Source organism: Equus przewalskii, chromosome 8 (assembly GCF_037783145.1).
Source record: "Equus przewalskii isolate Varuska chromosome 8, EquPr2, whole genome shotgun sequence".
In the NCBI taxonomy this organism is placed as follows: domain Eukaryota; kingdom Metazoa; phylum Chordata; class Mammalia; order Perissodactyla; family Equidae; genus Equus; species Equus przewalskii.
The window spans coordinates 28,888,180-28,910,658 of record NC_091838.1 but is presented as its reverse complement, the minus strand read 5'-3'; the positions used below and the strand labels follow the sequence as shown (position 1 = coordinate 28,910,658).

General features: G+C 36.6%; 1 protein-coding gene and 1 long non-coding RNA gene across 27 annotated transcripts in view; one reads left to right on the top strand and one right to left on the bottom strand.

The window, feature by feature from the left end:
* Window positions 1–1,940, bottom strand: part of LOC139085233 (uncharacterized) — a 43,357-nt gene extending 41,417 nt beyond the window's left edge. The window contains exon 1 of the long non-coding RNA XR_011543421.1: window positions 1,816–1,940. This is a non-coding gene — a long non-coding RNA (uncharacterized lncRNA). The remainder of the gene's footprint in view (window positions 1–1,815) is intronic.
* RP1 (RP1 axonemal microtubule associated) overlaps window positions 1–22,479 on the top strand; it is a 440,182-nt gene that overhangs the window by 138,182 nt on the left and 279,521 nt on the right. For 21 of the 26 annotated variants that reach the window (XM_070631597.1, XM_070631612.1, XM_070631605.1 and 18 more), the window contains 2 exons: window positions 6,676–7,302; window positions 8,095–8,266. In XM_070631597.1, coding sequence (XP_070487698.1) covers window positions 6,688–7,302; window positions 8,095–8,266 — 787 coding nt within the window. In that variant the 5' untranslated portion in view covers window positions 6,676–6,687. Of the gene's footprint in view, window positions 1–6,675; window positions 7,303–8,094; window positions 8,267–10,156; window positions 16,742–22,479 lie in introns of those variants that run through there. The other 5 variants (XM_070631591.1, XM_070631590.1, XM_070631589.1 and 2 more) reach the window with 1 other exon arrangement.

Here is a 22,479-nt window from a genome sequence, read left to right as displayed (position 1 = left end):
ATTTTTTAATAGATATGTATACAGTGTCTGCTGTGTACAAGGCACTGAGCTGTTTCTGGAGATTCTGAGGTGATAAATAAGTTACACTTTTAGTACTTAAAGAGCTTATTGACTAAGAAGCCGCCAATTGCAGTGCAGTGTGAAATGTGCGAGAGGATTTATTTATACAGATAGATAAGAGGGGAGAGTATCTCGTTCAGGAGTGTGTGTGGAACAATGGGAAAGCAAGGGTTCAAGAAAGCTTTCTGAGATGAATTCAGTATTGAAGGAACAGATGGAAAGGTGGATGATAATGGAGGACAGGGTGTTTGGGCTAGGAGAAGGCATTCCAAGTAAAAGAGACAATATATGTAAAAGTCCAGAGCCACATTTAAGAAAATGTAAAGTAATTCAAACTACAGAGTAAAACACATGGGTTGAGATGCAATTGGAAAAGTAAGCTGTAGTCAGATCACAAATGGTATGGCATAATAGGGTGTGGGGATGTTTACTAAACGCTGTGAGGGTTATGGATGTGTTTTAAAAGAAGATTAACAGGGAAAAAACAACAAGTTTACTGAACACTTATTATGACATTTAGGTACTTTGACAAACATAGGATATTTAATCTTCACAATGAGCCCATAAGGTAGGTACTTTCCCACATTTTTATGGCCAGAGAAACAGACAAGTAAATGGCCTGAGACCACACGGTTAAGTGGAAGGAAGAGACAGGATTTGAACTGAGGTCTGACTGACTTCAAAGAATTTACGCTTAACCACTGTGCACTGGCTCCTGATGATCTGGCTACTCTGTCAGTGGTGACCAGGTAGAATTTAACAAGTTCAGACATGATGGGTAGGTTATCTCAGAGGTCACAGCTTATGGAAGCCATTAGCAGGGAAGAACCCTAAAATGAATCCTGCCACGGAGGCCTCTGGCATTTCTTAGACTCATTAATCCAACTGTGGTCCAGGGCTGGCAGCATCTGCACCAGCTTATTGAAAAGCAGACACTCAGGGCCCCCCCAGACCTACTGAGTCAGATGCTTCAGTTTAACAAGATCCCCAGGTGATTCATGTGCATGTCCAAACTTGAGAAGCAGTGGTTTAGACTTTCCACAACGGCATCTGCCACAGACAAGGGAGACAGCATGGTGGCACGATTGGATAACAGGTATACTTGGTCCCTGTTCCTGACTGGAAATGTGGGAGTGGAGTGTGTGTTATGGGAGATGCTTAGAAAAGGAGAGGCCCTTTGTGCTGACTTTACATGTATAAAATTTTACTTTTACTTAAAGTGCCCCAAAAGAATTCCTTTAGCTCAAATTCCTTCAGTATTGGAATAGAACTGATGGATGTGAATTGTTTATCAGATCTTCGCTTATAGCATTCAAGATAAAATCAACAGTAATGCCTCATTGGTCCTTAGCTATTTAAGGGAAGGTTATATCTAACTCTAAATTTGTTCTGGTAATGATGCCATTCATGCCCATTGCTACCCTATGAACATAAATTTCTTTATTGATTCAATAGCCATGCCTTTGTGCAGTGATAATTATAAATGGAGGTTTGTATCAAAGTTAAACACTCTTGTTTCTTTCATCTACCCCTTCCTCCCCTCCCTCCTTTCCTCCTTCCTTCCTGTCCTGCCTACCTCCTCCTTCCTTCCTTCCTTCCTTTCTCTTTTTTACTTTTAACAGGTGACTTGTTACAAAGTCAGTATTTACGAGGCAAAGTGTGCAATTTCATAATCTTTCCTTTTGTTATCTGTTTGGAGACAACATTCGGGAGCACATGCTTGAAACTGATCCTTCTTTCCTGAAGGACCCTTACCTTGTTTTTGTGATTTAGAGCTGGTAAGAAATCTGATTAGGTGAGGTATCTTCAATCAGATTAGACTGCAGGCAGCCATTAGAGTCAGCAGGTGTCATCTGGGGACTTCTTGTGTGACAAAGTCTGAAACATTCAAATTCCATCAAGATTAAGCAAAGCAGTGGAAGAGTGCTGTGTATGCAGAAGCATAAAATAACTTCATCTTGCAAGTGCCTCTCTTATTTGTCTTGTGTTATGCTGAGTAGCCAAATTGTGTACACTTACAGCCATTTTCATTAGAACTACATCAATGTAGGAGTGCTTAAATTAAAAATAAAAAGGCTTAGGGCTTTTGTTTTTAATGACTACCATGAGCAGAGTGACTCAGAATTACTTATCAAAGAATAATAAAATGTCAAACTATTTCATTTTTAGCAGCATGATAACAATTTTTTTCTTTTAACATAAATATATGAGGATTTAAGGTTGTCAGAGAGAGAAATGCTTATGAATTGGCAAAGTATTTTCTCCTGAGAATGATACTAGGTAAGCAAGATAATGCAAGGGAAACTCTAATTAGGAAGATTTCAGAACTGTTGAGCAAGCTAGGAACTGCTTTGTTTCTGGAAGTGGTCCCCTTAAGGTGATTTCTGTCTGGTGATTAGCATCACCTTGGATTAAATTAATTGGCTATACTCAATCCCTGAGTGGATACACTAAGAATAAATCCAAAGACATTAGTTTCTTTGCACGAAATGAGCAGGTTACATATCCAGTGACATTTATGTGAATTATTCAAACAACCTAAAATATCTTTTTCTTTATAAGGGAAGTTTCTATTTCTGGTAAGTACAAAACTATTTGAAATCTTTGTTTTGCAAATAATCTTTTTAGCTAGTTGTACTTTATTTTTCATTTTATATCTAGATTACATATTTCTGTTCAATCTTTAAATATTAGAAAAAGAATATTGCTAATAATTATATTTTACCCAAATGTGCCATAAACATATGCTGAAATTGAAGTAGGAGGGAACTTCAGTATCAGGAAATCAAGAAATTCTAGTTTATTCAAATACGACTAAGTTTATTTTTTTTCTTATTATAAAGGCACTATTTATTCCTTAGAGAAATCTACGCAATATGCTGAAAAAGAAGGAAGCTGCTTGTAATTCAACAATGCTGTGATGGCCATGGGGAGTAACTGCTGTATTTCCTTCCTGAATGCCACCCCCTCACCAATCCCAGCCCATGGAGTTACGATAACCTGTGAAATTAACTAATTTTTCTTGCAATATCAAATCTCTGAATTGCCACAGAATCAACATTATGAATATACCAATTTTCTTGTTTTGTTTTCTACTTCATTCTTCTTTCTGAATCGCCTGAATTCCTCCTAGTTGGTAGAAAATTAAATTTAAAATATAACTTGTAAAATGACTACATATCAAAGTGATAAATTAGTGAAATGATTACTTATTAAAGAATGATAAAATGTCAAACTATTTCATTTTTAGCAGCATGATAACAACTTTTTTCCTTTAACATAAATATGCGTGGATTTAAGGTTGTCTAGGCAAGAAATGCTTATGAATTGGTGTGCATCTTGTAAATCTCTTATCTGTTTTGTCAAGCGAGTGGTGGACGGAAGGTACAGACCTCTCGGTAGAGGCAGCTATTTAGCTCTGAGCAGCACAGACTCAAATGTACTGGTGATTGAGACCAATGATGGCACAGATAAGTATAATCATGGCTGAACCTAGTGAACCATAGGATGTTAAAAAAAATGCTCCTTAATCGTAAAAGGCAATACAAATATTCATGATAGTTCTATTGTCTAACTTTGGGCAATGAAGAGAAGGCAGAGAAGAGGGGAAGGTATCTGTAGCAAGCTGTCAAGTCATTAGAGTCAGGTTTCAATACAATTTGGGCTGGAGGCAAAGAGAGTTTGTTAACCAGGTCCTTTGCTAGTCAGTGGTGAGGAAAGTAGAGGGCCTTAAGATTCTACAGTTTCCTCTTGTTTCCTCTTTCTACCTCCATTTCTCCTCCACTAGCCTAACCTGCTAGGAGAAGAATCAGACCATTTTAGGCTACTTTGTTTGTTTCCTAGATAGTTCTTAAGTATATTACTGCTTTAATCCATCTTCAGAGAGCATAGAATAAACTTTATTTAAAATGTATGTAAAGAAACACTAATTTCCATCCAAATTCTGGTTATTTTTTAAAGCTTATTAAAAAGGTGCACAATTAAAGACAGGGTAACTAAAAATTGTGGAGCGCTGGTAGCTCTTTCACAAAATGGTACACTCTACCGTCAAGACTTACTGGTCTTGCTCGTGTGCACTAGCAGATACTGCTCTATTTATGTCAAAGAAAAAGCTGTACCACTTCCTCTGGAAGGAATCTGGCTTGCATTCTCTTCCCTAATGACGATATTGTGCACTGTATGCACATAGATCCTTTTATTCAATGATAAAACTGAATCTTCATCAGGTTCTGTGTTATACACACACAATGCTCACCTCACCATAGGCTCTTAAACCTCAACTGAATGTATGCAAAATCTCAACACTCTCTCTAAAACTTCCCCCAGTGACTTCTAGGAGTTCCCAGAGATCCTCTCACATGCATATGAAGGACCATATGAACTTGTATTTTTGCGACAGCTTCCTCATCAAGGTGCCTGGCAACCACCCTGCTGCAGGTACTTTCTGTGCAAATGCTGGGTATCTCCACTGCTGGGCATACAGCATCTTCCTAGCGCCTGGCACCTTCAGCTGATTCTCTTCATGCACCAGGCTCAAAACCAGTGCTCAGGCCTGGCAGCAGAAAGACAGGGACAATGAGGGCCACCTCTTCCCTCCAATTATCCTTATCTTCCATGTTCTTCCTCTTGGTCCCAACACAAAATTTCCTTTCTCTTATTTTAGCCAAAAAAACTCAAAAAACAAAACTCCAAAACAAAACCTTTAGCATATCAGCTCACATAACTGTGTTCCCAACATAATCACCACGTCAACAGCTCTCCAAATAGTGAGGTCCAGGCAGAAAACTACTGAAATTAAAAGCCTCTCCATGTACTTACATACAGATAAATATAATTTTCCAAAATTAGGTGAAAAATGTATCTCAAACACTGTTCATGTAAAATATTTTCAAATAAATATATAAGTAAAGCAACCTAAAAATTAATTGGAGGCAAAGAGTTCTGAAACCTTTTATTTAACTGAAGGAATTCATCATTCCTCTTATAGTTGGTGAGGGCACAGAGATTAAGCAGCATGCCCAAGGTCAGACCACAGTTTATCAGCCAAGGATGAGAAGAGGTTGCAGTTTTGCTGACTTCATTGCAAAGCTGGATTCCCCAGCTCCTGATGCGCATGCCTGCTATAGCTGCCTTTATTGTCTTAAGTACTATAATTACTTTAAATAGCTTGTGGAGGGAGAAGGGGTGACATATCAAATTTCTAGGCCAATCTTTGAATGCATTTTCCTAAATTACTTATAAATAAGATTTGCAAATCATAAATGAATCTTACACAACAGCTTGTGAACATTTAAGTAGGTGATTTGGGCCAGATTTATAATGACAAACATGCCTTTTTCCTCTCCGTAATACTGATCACATTTATTTGTTCAATTTGTCTTCAAGGCTTGCAGGGCGTTCTTATTCTGTCAAAAGACACTAATAATTACATTGATTTAAAAATGATAGAAAATAGCCACAATATGCCACAAAGGAAAACAAGTCCAGAACCAGATAAGCCCTTCCACAAGCTGCTCACTTGTCAGTCAGACTCTGGCTTTACTGGAAGTGGAAGAGGAAAACCTTAGTGATTGGCTGAAAATGGCTCTTAAATTCCCTCCTGAAGTTTTCACGCTAGAACCACTAGCGGGAACAGTACCCAGATTGCATCATTTTTAGCAGTGCATAGCAATGCTGTCAATCGTTCAAAAAATATTCAGTTAGTTCAGTGTTTCCCAAAGTAGGATTAGTGGCATGTTATATAATTTATCTGCATTTTATACAATCTGTAATGGAAACATTTTACACTATCTTAATATGGCCCTTATGTAAAGGATTTATGTGATACATTCCTTCTAGAATTTAATGTTAGAAAACACTTTCCTCTAGATGAACTCATTTGGTTCCAACCAAAAGACAATTTGAACTTTATAAACTTTTCCTGTTTACCCCCTTTTCCTTGACTGCCAGGAAATGCAGAACTAGATCAATAAATTGCAAAATTCCCTTATTTTTCTCATGGAAGTTTTCTTATTTGTAACTTTTATTTTTTAATTGTTCAATAATACCTGTTAATTTTAAAGATTCACAAAATTTAGCAAAGTATTGAAAAAACAAATATTATCCATAGCTCTGCCATCTAGAGATAATCATCATCAACATTGGGCTGTATATACTTCTGGAATTTTTTTCTGCTAGTATAATAAATGTGCATACATATAAATCAACGGTATAGGATATATATTTTACAAACTGCTTTTCGACTTAGTAATAGGTCATCACCATTCTTCTGTCCAATAAACAAAGATCTATAAAACCATGCTTAACGGTTACATAGTTTTCCGTTGCATGGGTGTATATATCATAATTTATTTAGATAGGCCCTTACTAGTGTTTTTAGGTTGTTTTATCTTTAAATTATAAATACCTTTATTTAACTGTTCAATTTATGTCTTTTTATTGTAAGCTCCTTAAAATTATTTTCCAAAATAGCAGGTATAATGCATGAATAAATGAAAGAATGAAATCCTAGGAATAGCCTGGATGTCTACAACTTTAATTAGCTCGCATTAGCATTATCACGTATTCTTCATAGTGCCATTATTCTGGAGATGAATTCTTTTCTTCTCTTTCCAGGTCTCAGGCAAAATGAGTGAAACTCCTTCCACTAGTTTTTCCATGATTTATCCGACTTCTTCTGAAGGTCAACTTCCTTCTTCTCGCCATTTGAGCGTCACTCATCCTGTTGTAGCCAAAAGGATCAGCTTTTACAAGAGCGGAGACTCACAATTTGGTGGAGTCAGGGTGGTGGTCAACCCTCGTTCCTTTAAGACATTTGATGCTTTGCTGGATAATTTGTCAAGAAAGGTGCCGCTACCTTTCGGCGTGAGGAACATCAGCACCCCTCGAGGAAGGCACAGCATCACTAGCCTGGAGGACCTGGAGGATGGTGAGTCTTACCTTTGCTCTCACGGCAGGAAGGTACAGCCGGTGGACTTGGACAAAGCCCGCCGGCGCCGGCGGCCCTGGCACAGCAGCCTGGCCATCACTGCGCACGCGCACCACTCCCCCGTCCCCGCCGCCGCTCCCGGCATGCTGCGCGCCCCACGGAGGCTCGTGGTCTTCCGGAATGGGGACCCGAAGACTCGGCGTGTGGTCGTTCTCACCAAGAGGGTCACCCAGAGCTTCGAGGCCTTTCTCCGGCACCTCACAGAGGTCATGCAGCGCCCGGTTACCAGGCTGTACGCCACGGATGGAAGGAAGGTGAGCATTAGGAGGTTCCCCATGTCTCAGTTCACGTCGTGTTGGACGTGGACGGCGCCCCCGAGAAGGCAGGCTTTGAGCGCATGCGTGCCAGTGTTTTCCCACCCTCGTGGGAGGGCGCCGTCTCACTTGTGTGGGTGGCGTCTTGGGTCTCTCCCCAGAACATAAGGCAGCGGCCGCGAGGATTTCTTTTTGCTCCTAACACTCCGACCCTTTTTCTGTCTTCCCTGAGCTCCAAGTTATGTAATGTGTTGGCACAGAATTTAGTCTTGACGATATTTCTTGAAAAGGAGTGACCAAGAGTGATATTGTTAGGTAGAGAAAGCATTTTCCTGGGATTCCTGTTGAGGGGTCTGGGGAGAGCTTCCCCTGCAGCTGACAGCGTGGCCACAAGAGCTCACCTTCCCGGCCTTGGCGTGCCCACCAGGCCCTTTCTCAGCTGGCTCAGGGTAGACAGTTGGCTACAGCTGGATTCTTTGGTGGGGAAGACCGAGGCAGTACTGCATACCTTTTAAAGATTGCTTTAGTTATGACGGAAGACCCATCTGTCTCCCTCCAGCTAGTATGCGGGCTCAATAAGGATGTTGGTCTTACCCCCACCCTCCTGCACACACATTTTAGTATTTCTAGTTATTTTGTATACATTATTCGTGCCTGACAAATGCTTGGTGATTATCTCTTTCAAGCTGGAGAGATTGTTGAATTGATTCAATGAGTTATAAAATTACCATATGGAAGGAACAAAACTTCATGTCGCTCATGTAAGGACCATAACTCTTTGGTTTCTTCTAGGTTCCCAGTCTCCAGGCCATGATCCTGAGTTCTGGAGCTGTGGTGGCAGCGGGAAGGGAGCCATTTAAACCAGGAAATTATGACATCCAGAAGTACTTGCTTCCTGCTAGATTACCAGGGATCTCTCATCGTGTGCACCCCAAGGGAAATGCTAGGTCAGAAAGCAGAAAGAGTAAGTCACTTAAATATATAGCCTTTATTTTTAGACTTGAGATTTTTTTACCTCAACAACAACATGCTTAAATGACCGATTTCCTTCATCACAGCAGAGAAAATGAGGAGATTAAAACATTCTAAACAAAAATTGGTTATATTTATAGTTGGAAAGAGTCATAATTTTCTTTAGACTTTTCCAGATCAATCAGTGACATATCTGTGTAAATTGATGAAGTATCCTTTTTTTTTTTTGGCATATAATACCTAGTTAAAAAATCAATATGCCAGCATTTCTTGATTTGGAGAGGAATTTTATGGAATATATGTAAGTGACATCTCTTGTAGTTGCAGTTTTCCCTGAATAGTACTGTCTAGTGTCACAGCTGAGTTTAGCAGGTTAGTTGAGTGACTATATTTTTTATAATCTCTAACTACGTACATATTGCACTTTATGAAATTTTCCGGTGAAAATCACAGGTCCTTAGATCCACGTTTTATTTATTAAAACAAGGTTCATGTAGCCAATTCATGCTAGTTAACAATAATCTAGGTTGATAATTCCTTAGGAAATGCTCAACAGCATGGCATTATCCTTTGGATGGAGGAGAAGGGGAGGGCCTCTTGGCCAAGAGTGTGGGATATGCCGTAAATTCCCCATGCAGCATGGCTAATCTCATTAGTCATTGTGCTCCATAAATTAGCTTTATGCTGAAGTATTGATTGCCATTTATACTTAAATTTTAGTTTTTATTCTATCTAGACATGGAATAATATACATTTTAAGTATGCATAATATGCATTTTAATCTCTATATTACTAGAGTGGGTGGAGCTCATCTTTTATTTATTGTCATTTATTTAATGGATATGCTCAATAGATAATTATTAATGTTTCTATTTCATAGGTATTAGCTGCCAGATGTCTGTTAAGCATATGGTAGTACTGTTTTACCTTGGTCATTTTACTAAAATGATTTTATTATTTTGTTTCTGATATAGGCTGCTAAGTATGATTTTTGATGACTGCAGGGAATCTGAGGGCTATATTAAGTTTTACTTTAAAAAATTATGAGAGACATTTTCATTTATAATTTTGGTAAAAAGTATACCAAAAATAAAAGAAAATATGGCTAGGTTTATACTCTGGAACATTAATGGCATTTTATTGATGGCGAGCTTGTGCAAATCTGTATAAACTAACAGGAGTTTGATTGACTTTAAGAGGCATGAGTGCCAAGGTTGTCTCCAGAGACACAGATTAAAAAGATAACTAGATATCTGGGCCTAGGTCTAGCCCTGTTCTCTTTTGTGCCCTATTAATAATCAACTGCACTGACTATGCAAAGTGAATATTCACAATTATTTCTTGATTAGTCTTTTATATGAATTCTAAAAAAGTTTTAGTTTTCGTATGCTCTAGATGTCTCTCTTGGATATGCCCATATAGGAAAATGAATACCACCATAAATTATTACTTGCTTTGTTTGAATAGGTAAGCAACACTTGGTTAGCCTCCAGTTTCCATACTGGTAAACAAAATAAAACAAAATCCCAGAAAAATCTTTTTACTTTTTCTAGAATCCTTAGCAATTTCTAATATATACTTTCCTTATTAAACTCATTAAAATTAAAATTCTGTGAACTCCTCGCTGAAGTAGATTTATAAGTTCTCTTTTTAACAGTAGTTTATAGAAATTACATTGAACTCAAGTAACTAATGAATACATAGAGATGAGAAACATATTAACAATATGTTACCATGAAATTTAGAAAATTGAGTATTTTTTTATACTAATTCTTTGCTTTTTCTTCTTTTTTTGCTGCCTGTTCTATTGGATATTTATATCTTCTCTACCATCCACTTTATATTTTGATGTGGGGCATCTTTTACTCTTAAATCTTGAAAGTGAGCACACATATGCCTTCAAGCCCAACGTCCCAGAATTATTCTGTTTCTTCTGACAAAATACATAATAACGATTGCTATTCAGACAATTCTTTTGCTCCTGAAAATTACTTGGCCTTAGAAAAAAATGATTCTCAGAATTTATTGATATATCCGTCTGAAGATGATATTGAGAAATCAATTATTTTTAATCAAGATGGTACTATGACAGTTGAGATGAAAGTTCAATTCAAGATAAAAGAGGAGGAAACTATAAAATGGACAACCACTGTCAGTAGAGCTGGTCTTTCTAATAATAATGAAAAGAATGAGATAAGCAGTTTTCCAGGAAGAACAGATGATGGATCATCTGGTTTAAAGATTGCAGGAGCATTGTCTGCAGATGTCTCACCTCTGAAGAAAGGCAATAATCAAGAGGGCAGTTTGGCGGAGGAAATAAACACTCAAATGACAGATCAAGAGGCTGAAACTTTTAGTTCTGCTAGTTGGGAGAATGCTAATATGGACACAGATGCTATCCAGGGAACTCAGGATCAAGTGAAGCGTCATTTTTATAGGCCACCTACACCTGGACCAAGGAGAGTGAGACAAAAGAAGTCTGTGATAGGGAGTGTGACCTTAGTATCTGAAACTGAAGTTCAAGAGAAAACGATTAGACAGTTTTCCTGTAGTAAAGAAAGGGAAGGTGGGGAAAACAAATCTGAATATCGCATGTTCACACATTCTTGCAGTAAAATGTCATCAGTATCTAACAAACCAGTACTTGTTCAGATCAATAGCAATGAACAGATGGAGTCATCTTTAGAAAGAAAAAGGGAAAGCAAACTACTCAAGTCAAGTGGAGTAAGTGCTGGTGTTGTAGAAATTACAACTCAAGAGATGTTAGAGATGTCCCATAATAATGGCTTGCCACAGGCTATATCAGAAAACTCAATTGTGGAGGAAGGTGTAGTTCATAGTGTAACATCAGACAACAAAACTAATATCAAAAATTTCAAAACTTATGGTGACACCAATGATAGGTTCAGTCCTATTGTAGAAGATGCAACTCATGCTTCAGGTAACAACTCTGGGACTGGCAAAACTGTTTCTAAGGCTCCAAAACTATTTGACACCCCAGCTTCAGTAGGCTCCTCTACTGTCACCACAAGAATTGACAGACTAGTTAGTGAGTTTTCCCAGTGTGGTTTAACAAAACTTCCAGAAAATGAAAAGCAGATTTCATCATCTCTTACCAGCAAAAAGAAAATGAAATCTCAGCACCAAGTGACAGTTTCTAGGCATCCGAATGGGGAGATTGCAACCAAAGGAATCTCTAGCAAAAGTGAGAGAAAAAACACAGGAGGGAGAATTGCACAGCAAACCATATTACAACATACACACAATCCCCTTAAAGGAGGGGTACTTTGTGAGGGAGACCTCCATACAAGTGATATGGTAATTGAATCAAGTTATTTTTGTTCCAAAAGTAATCTCAATCCTGTGAATTCCAAGAATTTCCATAGAAATAAATTAAATACTATTCAGAATCCTAACGTTCAAGGACTTTTAGCCAAAAGAAAATCCAGACCATTCAACAAAGTAAGCTTAGGAGGACCTACAAAAAGAGAAGTTGGTCAAGGAGATAAGGTATTTTCCCATAATGAATTTAAATATTGCAAAAAGACTTTTGAAAATAAAAAATTATTTCATGTGTTTAACCTCCTTGAGGAGAAACCTAGTGCTTTTTGTGGACCACAGGCTCAAGCAGAAACGGCATCATGGTATTTGAGAGGAATGGCAAAGAAGAGTTTAGTTTCAAAAGTTGATGGTTCACATACAACTTTAAAAAGCCAGAAAAAGCAAAAAGGGGATAAGTTGAAATTAGGTACTCTTGTAAGTAAACAACATGCTACAACCAGGGCGAATTCCTTAGCATCTTTGAAAAAAGCGTTTTTTCCTGAGGATATTGCCCATCATTCAGTTCAAAATTATATACAGAGATGGTTGCAGAACATAAATTCACATTCAACCTTGCAACCTAGAAAATCAGCTCCAATATGCAAAAGGGAAAGGAGTACGCTAAATCTTAGCAACAGTAGTTTTCCAGGAAATAATTCCCACACAAGTTCTGGAAAAGGAAGTCATTTTGCCGTGGAAGGTAATAAGCACATAACTAAAAATGCCAGTTTGACAGGAGATAATCTAGGTGAAGAGAAAGGTAAATCTGTTGACAAAGATAACAGTGAAGAACTTACCAAAGATCTCTGTGATAGCCAAGTTGGCTCTCTGAATGGTGCATATTTGCTTTCTATGCATAAATATTGTAGTTTGTCACAGTCAGCTCTTGATGATCATAATAGCAAAAGTCAGATATCAGCTGAAAAGTCAGGACCAGAGGTAAGCCTTGTTTACCAAGAAATAAACCTAGCTACAAAAGGGCGAAGTGTGGAAGCTGCCATTCAAGTAGATCCTGTGGAAGAGGACATTTCAAAAAACCTCTTACCAGTCATGTTGCTTCACCAAATGCATGCTTTAGTTTCTAGTATTCGCAAGACTCAGAATGGAGTTGTTCAAATTCCAGGTTCACTTGCAGATGTTCCCTTTCCTTCCCCAATAGGTAATTCATCCACTAATATTCTCCTAGCTTGGCTCCTGGTGCTAAACCTAAAGGGAAGTATGCATAGCTTCTGTCAAGGTGATGCTCACAAGACTACCAGCAGAACTTCAGAATTACTTGTGGTGTTGGAGGTTCTGAAGCATATTGCCATCACAGAAAAGGCTGATGACTTGAAGGCTGCTGTTGCCAATTTAGTGGAGTCAATCACGAATCACTTTGGACTCACTGAGAAAGAACAAGATGTGGTTCCACTAGATCCTTCTGCAAATTGTTCCACACCCAACGTTCAGAGAGTTCCTAAGTGCATTGAAAATGAAAAAATGCAAAAAGTATATTCTTTAGATGGAAGCAACTTTGCCAGTGAGGATTGTGCCCCTGAAGTGTGTGTTTCAGAGGTGACTTGCTCTCCATGTGAGATGTGCATTGTGAATAAGACTTACCCTCCAAAAGAGACTTGTAACCCCATTGACACTTTTTTCCCTACTGATGGCTGTGCCATGGATCAGAGCTCCATGAATAAGGCATGTTTCCTAGGAGAGGTTTGTTCGCTTAGTGATGATGTATCATCCCATAAAACTTGTGCTCATGAGGAAAACCATCTCTGTGAAGCAGCTTGCCCAATTGATGAGGCCTACATTCCCATCAAAGTCTGCAATAACAATAACTTTTTAAATTCCGAAGAAAGCACATATACTGATAATTTAGAATTGACTGGAGAGTTAGAAAGAGTTAATGAAGTTCAGAAAGACTTAAATATTTTGGTGTCACATCAAAATACCAGTAGTTTAAGCCATTGTGACTTTTTCCTAAGTGCAAGTGAATCAGAATTTGATAAGGAACATAGTTCTCCAGATGAATTTCAAAATTGTTTATTAAAGAAATTTCAGGATAAAAATGCATATACATCTTCTGAGAAGGAAGAATCAAAGACTTCTGAAGAACCAGACTCAATAACCAACAGCATGACATCAAGTGAAAGAAATGTTTCAGAGTTGGAATCTTTTGAAGAATTAGAAAACCAGGGCACTGATATCTTTAATACAAACGTAAATACAGGAGAGCAAGCCACTGAAGAATCAATCCAAAAAGAGTTAGAGGCTAGTAAAAGTTTGGAATTGGTAGACGTCTCTAGCAGGAACATTATAGAAGAAGAGAAAAAGAATGGTGTGATTTGTGAGACAATAAGTAGGAGCCTGGCAACACCACCATCTTTAGTGTTTTGCTATGATTCTAAGCAAAATATTGAAAAGGAACTCAATGAAGGAGAAGCTAAAATAAGAGTAAAAATGATGGCAAAAAGCATGGAAATTGGAAGTTATTCAGAGTCCTCTCTCGATTTTAAAAACTGCTTTAAAAGTCCAGTGACTTCTGATTGGTCAGACTATAGACAAGATAGTGAGAATGAGCAGTCATATAAAACATCCAGTGATAGCCCCAATGACAGTGGTGAGGTGATTGCTCAAGAGAAAGAATACAATAAAGGAGTTGTTAAAAGGACAATAGAAAAACTTTATGGTAAAGCAGAGATTATTAAACCCTCTTTTTTTTCTGGGTCTTCACATAGATCTCAGGTTTGTCCTTACAATTCTATGGAATTTCAGTGTGCTGGGAAAGCAGGTCTTCATGATTCTGAAGCTCGGTCGTTTGGCTCTTCTGTACAGGTATCTAATAGTTCATCTGTGTTGCAAGAATTTCAGCAGGAAAGACAAGATAAATGTGACTTTAATGATGTGAGGGCCCATTATGATGGGCGAGACATTGTAGAACATGGTACAAAACAAAATGATCATAACAGAGTCCTCAGAGACATAGAGGAAGGAGTACTGATTGACAAAGGCAAATGGCTGCTGAAAGAAAATCATTTGCTGAGAGTATCATCTGAAAATTTTGGCATATATGGCAATGCAGACACCACATCAGTGGATACTCTACCTGATAATAACAGCAATGAGGTACCATATTCACATTTTGGAAATTTGGCTCCAGGCCCAAACATGGCTGAATTATCCTCTTCAGAATTGGAGGAACTGACTCAACCCCTTGAACTGAAATGCAATTATTTTAACATGCCTCATTGTAGTGATTCTGAGCCTTTTCATGAGGATTTGCTAGATGTTCAAAATAAAACTTCTGCCGAGGAGAGAATGCCAAATCACCATGCAGAGGATAAGGGTAATCATCGGTCAGAAAGAGTATGCACATCTGTCGCTCATGTCTTTACGACTGCTGGTAACAAAGTCCATCCTGTCTCTGATGATACTATCAAAAACCAACCATTGCCTGGTAATAATGTGAGTCATGGTGGTGCACTTCAGGAAGGTGACTCTTTGGATAAACTCTATTTTATTTGTGGCCAACATTGCCCAATACTAACTGTTATTATCCAGCCTATAAATGAGAAAGACCGAGGATTTGCATATTGTAAAGATTCTGATATTGAAAATTACTTGAGTTTCCATTTATGGATGAAAATACACCCATATTTACGAAAGTCAAACAAGAACATGTTCAGAGATGAGAACAATAAAGCAAGTAGGAGAAACACATTTATTGATAATGCCATTAGCAATACATTTCATTGGCTTTATTTCAATAACATGAAAAAAAGAGAAAAGTTAAAAAGAATTAACATCGTGGACTTAGAAGCAGAAAATAATTTAAAGAAATTTCAATCATATGTGAAGAAAAGGTTTTGTGTGAATTTGTTGCACACGTTGTTAGCTGTGGGTGACGTAAATTCAAATACACAAGACCTTAGGAATCAGACAAATGAAATCTTTGAAGTAGTTGATGAGAATAACAACTTATTAAATAATAGATTCCAGAACTCAAGAACGAATCTCAACCAAGCAGTAAGAGAAAATAACTATCATTTCTCCTCTGAAATGCTTGGTCAAGCCTGCCTATTTTGCCAAGTTGAGACATCCTTAAATACTAGCAACAGAAATACTTTAGAAATATTTTATGTTTTTGAGGGTGAAAATCTTTTCATTTGGGAAGAGGAAAACCAATTAAATTTAACTGATCTTGAAAGCAGTAATGAACAAGATTTATAATTTCAAAATCAGAGCAGCCTTTCTTCATCAATGTGTTTTTTCCTCATACTAAAGTGAAGCACGTGGGATGGATATGGACTAGATAACTTCTAAGTATTTCCCACTTCTTCAAAACGAGTTTATCCTGCAAAGCTTGCTCTTAGATAATCCGATTTGACTTTCATCATTCCTCTTTTCTTCATTTTTCTGACAATTTCAGACTCAGTTTCTGTTCTGTTTGGAAGTTTCTATTTTTTTTTTTCCTGAACATATACAATTTCCTGTATCTATTATTTTTCTCCTGGGACAGCATAAATGCCCTAAGGACAAGAATTATATATGTATATTTTGTCTGTTGTATGTTATCAGTTCAATGCAAAATGTATGTTGAATGTATTGATAAATAAGTGGAATAGACATAGCCTCAAAGTACTTCATTTATTAATTTTAAATACTAATTTGAAAGAAGTATGATTGTAAGATCTTCACAACAATCTCTTAAAGTTCTTGTGCCAAATGTGTTGAGTTTAGTTTCCTCAGAACATCTGTCTAAGAAACTTGCAAAAGTTTCCATGGGACAGATTAACCATTTTCTCTCATGATTAGAAAAGTATGCTCTCCTAGTAAGTTGCCTCTCCAGTACTTTGTCTAGAAATTATAATCTTTTAAACATTAGTACAATGTCAAGAAATCCAAATTGGTCAGAAAAATATAGGGGAAAAATTTAAGGCATGCTCTGTGAGGAAAATGAATGGAGCTGGAATGATCCAACTTGGAAAAGAAAAGAGAAAGGTGACCTTAAAATTCTCAAATTGAAAAAGAACTGCTGTGAAGAGGAACTTGACAGATTTCTTTCTGTGTTCACCTACATTAATGAAAAATTTAATTGGATATAAATAAAGACATGTTGCCTATGAGGATAAATAAATTTTATTAGACTATGAACCGTAAATGGCCTGTTTTTAATACTTGTGTCATTTTGCCTGGGACTTAACCAGGGAGGCTTTTAAAATTTCTTTTGCTTCATGACTATATGATGGTATAGAAACAAGTCTTATAAGCATTGAAATCTATGTCTCTTGTCTGGAACTGACTCAAAGTGGAATGACTAATGTTTTTGGAGCCACAATGTTTTGGAGGTGCTAAAAAACATAAACTTGGCATTGAGGAACTAAAGGTAATTACATAAAGAATATATTTGGTTTCAGTTTAGCATGAGTCCTAAGTTCATAAAAAATTGAGTTGCTATTTATTTCACCAAATGAAGACTACCTCTACATAGAGTATGTTTTTCCTACATTAACAGATGTACTTTTTTCATTGAAATATGGAAGTTGTAAGGTTTTGTAAGCTGTAATGAGCAATGAGAAATTTTGGTGAAATTGAAGGGCTGAAAGGGAGAAAGAAAGGGGGGAAAGAATTAATGTTAATTTTGTGCTAACTGGATACCAAGGACTCTGCTAGTCTTACAGGTTTATTGTATGTAATCCTTCTTCACGAAGGCACTGTGAGTTTGACTGTTACTCTCCTTATAGATGAGAGAACCTAGAAGCGGGAAGGTGAAGTACTTTCACCACTGGTGCACAGTAGACATCATGTCAGGATTCGAACCCAATCCTTCATGCTTGAAAATCAGTGCTCTTTTTAATACATCTTTATTATTATTTTCCAGTGAGGAAGAAGGGGTAAAATGTTTTAAAGATTATCAGAGAAACAAGGAAATTATTATTCTTTTATTAATTTGAAAAACATGATATTTAGATATACCGAGGAGATTGGGGAAATCACTCATAACAACCTGGACTTTTAGAAAAATATGGCATGCAGCGTATGGTTTTTGGCAATAATACTGCATCAAACCATGTCCTGGGTGGCCCAGGTGATATTGGGAAAGAGAAATTGGGAGTTACATACATGAATTAGTAGTGCATGACTGTGTAATGTACTTCTTATTTAAAATGAACGTGATCACATATGCACTGAATTGTAAGATTTGGAACCACATCTTATTTATCTTTATATCTCAGATTTAGCATATTAATTGGGACTTGGTAAGCACCTAGTAAATGTGTGTTGAATGGCTAAGAAGTGCTTGAAGTTGTTTACCTCTGATTAACTTCAGATCCATATATAGAAGGATATGCAAAGATGCTGAGGGATAGAACTAAATTTCTTGTATTTTATGAAGGAGTACTTCAGTCATCTTTAAAAATGTCAGTGGAAATGATGTTTTTTTTCTTTTGAACATTCAAAAGATATTTTTTATTTTCACAAAGTTTACATTAAAAACCATCTTCTGTGAGATTTGGAAGACTAAATGGAACTTTAGAGGAAATTTAAGATTGTTATGCAAACCTGGCTTTTGCTTCAGAGATAAAGTGCCTGATGGCTGAGGAAAGGATTCCAGTTTATTGTGTTCAGGAGAGTATACCCAAGTTGAGAATGTGGAGTCCCAGGCGGGAGTGGTGCAATTACTATTTCTGCCCACCAGATGTCAGCCGTGCTTTGTGCTGCCAGAAGCTCAAGCACTCTCAGGAGGAGGCTTGCATGGCTAAAGGAAGTGCCTGAAGCATTGGGACAATCTCTGGGCAGCTTATTTCTGCTTCAAAGAAAGTTGAGGACTCAGTTGTGCAGGTACCCCCTAAGTCTTATACCCGGAAGGTGTAGCAGTGTTCAAATTTAAAGGAAAATACTGTTAGTAGCAAAGAGCTGAGGTTCAAAAATAGAGGAATACAAAGTAAAATGCCAGCTGTCAACAATCATCAGAATTGATCCTAAGAAAAGCTCCATTTGGGGAGGGTGAAAGCAATCAAAACTCCTAACTCAAATTGAAACTATGTTAATGAACCATAGGCTCAGTGAACTTTCAGATGTTTTACCTCTTAACCTTTCAGTACAGAAAACACATGTCCCATTTTCAAGGTTTAAATTGAGGTATTGAAGCCATGTTCCATGTTTGTGATACTCATTTTATTAGTTTCCTCATCGACAAAATGGGGCCACCACTTTAAAGTTCTTAGGATGTACCTTGTAAGATTGTTGTGAGATGATCATATGAGGGAATGATTGTAAAGCTCTCAGCACAGAGGTTGGCGCACAGTGCTGAATACATTTTAGCTATTTCTTTAAATTAGCCATTAGTGTTAATGCCTTTGATATGCTTTTTAAAAGGTGGTGTTTTTCTAATCAGGAAGTATTAGCTCTATTGGGTGCTAAAATATATGAAAGAAACATAATTTCAACATTTATTCATACGATTCTTTACAAAGGTGAAAGTAATTAACATTTTGAATCTTGCTTGGTGCCAAATTATGCTAGGTGCTTTATGTATACTTATCTTAGTCAGACTTCACAATAACTGCCTCAGATGAGTAATAGTATCTTAAATGTACCAGGAAGAGAGGAGACTCAAGGGAGCCAGGGAAGAAGCGTTTTACTTTCCTGTCTGGATTTGATCTTCACAAATGGCCCTGAATTTTGTGGATACTCTGTATACAGATCTACCCTGAAAACATAAAGTGACATTATATTCCATTTATTGAGGCTAAATGGGGTTCTGTAACTGTTCTGACTGTAACATAGTAAGTCAAAATTATTTTAATCCAAGGAGAAATACTTTTTCCATACAAACATGGTATGAACATGTACCAAATATTTAACTCATTAACTAACTAGGGAACCAGTAACGTTACAGTGGGTTCAAAGGAGAATTTAAAATATTACACAAAAATAGATAAGGAATGCTGAAATGAATATGATTTGTCCAGGACAATAATTAATTGCATTGCATTTCATTGGACTCAACTAATTTATATTTCTATGGAGCAGAATAATTTGCATTATTCTTTTTAGTTTGTTTGTTTTTACAATTAACAGGATTATAAGATAATTTAAAGATAATGAAAAGCAGAAATAACTCATAAGACTGCGCTTGACAAGGCATTCAGTAATTTTTTTGGTCCATTTCAAGGTGCTTTACAACTTTTCCATATGAAGACTTTATTTCCCAACGACTTAAGTGCTAAGTTATTAAGGAAATATTCCCAAGTAGCAAATAATATATGACTCAAAAAGCTTTCTAAAATCAAACAGCAAAACAACAAACCGTCTGAGAGCAATAAGTCTTAATATGCTTGATGGTTTAAGGCAGATCTGTTTGTCCTGTAGTTCTGGACATAAGCAGTAAACAATCCTCAACATAGATTTTAAATGCAATATACATTAACTGATTTTAACAATTGGAATTCTTCCTAAAGGATGTACACATCAGCCTTTTCTCTATGCATACGTATTTTCAATATGTTATCAATTTTTGCTTTCTGATTCATGCACAGAGATTATCATAACAATGACAACAACAACAAACACAACAAAAGGTAATGGACTAAAAAGTCATTTAACTGCTTTCCCTCTTGAGAATAGTTCTTTTGCAAGACCAGTGTTTTTGGGTTTTTCCTCCCAGCTTTATTGAGATATAAATGATATATAACATTGTGTAAGTTTAAGCGTACAATGTGGTGATTTGATACGAGTATATATTGATCACTGTTTACCACAATAAGTTTAGTTAACACATCCTTCACCTCACATAATTACTATTTTGTTGTGTTATGATGAGGATATTAAAGCTTTACTCTTATAGCAACTTGCAAGTATACAAACTTTATGGCTTAATAATTATATATTTACACACTATATATATACACACATACATACCACATTTTCTTTATGGATTAATTTGTTAATGGGCACAAGTTATTTCCTTGTTTTGGCCATTGTGAATGAATATGCTGCAATGAACATGGCAGTGCAGATATCTCTTTAAGATAATGATTTCGTCTCTTTTGGTTATACATCCAGAAGTGAGATTGCTGGACTATGGCAGTTCTGTTTAAATTTTTTGAGAAACCTCCATAATGTTTGTCGTAGTGGCTGTACCAATTTACATTAGAAATGTAACACTGTGCTAAGGTTCCCTTTTCTCCACATCCTGTCCAGCATTTGATACTTCTTGTCTTTGATAATAGCCATTCTAATAGGTGTGAGGTGGTATCTCATTGTGGTTTTGATTTGTATTTCACTGATGATTAGTGATGTTGAGCACGTTTTTGTGTACTTGTTGCCCATTTGTATATCTTCTTTGGAAAATGTCTATTCAAGTGCTCTGCCCATTTTTTAATTGGATTTTTCTTTTGTTATTGAGTTGTATGAGTTCTTTTTATATTTTGGAAATACATCCCTCATCAAATACAGGATTTACAAATATTTTCTCCTATTCTATAGGTTGCCCTATTTGTTGATTGTTTCTTTTGCTTTGTAGAAGTTTTTAGTTTAATTTAGTGTCTCTTGTTGATTTTTGCTTCTGTTGCTTGTGCTTTTGGACTCATATTTAAAAAGTTAATGGCCAAGACCAATGTCAAGGAGGTTTTCTCCTATGTGTTCTTTGAGTAGTTTTATGGTTTCAGATCTTACATATAAGTACCTGATCCATTTTGAGTTAATTTTTGTGAGTGGTGTAAGCTAGAGGTCCAGTTTCATTCTTTTGCTTGTGGATACCTAGTTTCCCAGCACCGTTTATTGAAGAGACTGTCCTTTCACCATTGAGTGTTCTTGACTCCCTTGTCAAAAATTAATTGACTATATATGGATGGATTTATTTCTGGGCTCTTGATTATGTTCCATTGGTCTGTGTGTCTGCTTTTACGTTAGTACCATACTGTTTTGATTACTATAGCTTTGTAATATAGTTTGAAATCAGGGAGCTTTGTTTTCTCTCAAGATTGCTTTGATTATTCAGGGTCTTTTGTAGTTCCATACAAATTTTAAGATTGTTTTTTTCTTCTCTCTCTCCCTTTTTTTTTTGATTGAAGCAATTTCTTTTTCTGTTTGTTTTGTGTGTGTGTGTGTGTGTGTATGAGGTATAATTGACATATAACATTATATTAGTTTCAGGTATACAGCATAGTGATTCAATATTTGTATATATTGTGAAATGATCACCACAATAACTCTAGTTAATATCTGTCAACATTCATAGTTACAAATTTTTTCTTGTGATGAGAACTTTTAAGATCTATTCTTAGTAACTTTCCAGTATGTCATACAGTATTGTTAAGCATAGTCACCATGCTGAACATTACATCCCCATGACTCATTTATTTGTATCTGGTAGTTTATACCTTTTGACCTCTATCACCCATTTCGCCCACCCCCCTCCCCACCTCTGGCATCCACCAATCTGTGTCTGTGAGCTTGGTTTTATTTTTATTTTTCAGATTCCACATATAACTAAGATCATACAATATTTATCTTTCTCTGTCTGACTTATTTAACTTATCATAATGCCCTTAAGGTCCACCGTGTTGTTGCACATGTAATACTTCTTTCTTTTTTGGCTGAATAATATTCCATTGTATGTATGAATTTATTGTCTGTATGAATGAATGCATTCCATTGTATTTTCTTTATCCATTCATCCACTGATGGACACAAATTATTTCCATATCTTGCTTATTGTAAATAATGCTGCACTGAACATGGAGGTGCATATAGCTTTTTGAGTTGTGTTTTCATTTTCTTTGGATAAATACCCAGAAGTAGAATTGCTGGATCATATGGTAGTCCTATTATCAGATATTTGCAAATTCTTGTAAATATTTTCTCCCATTTGGTAGGTTGCCTTTTCATTTT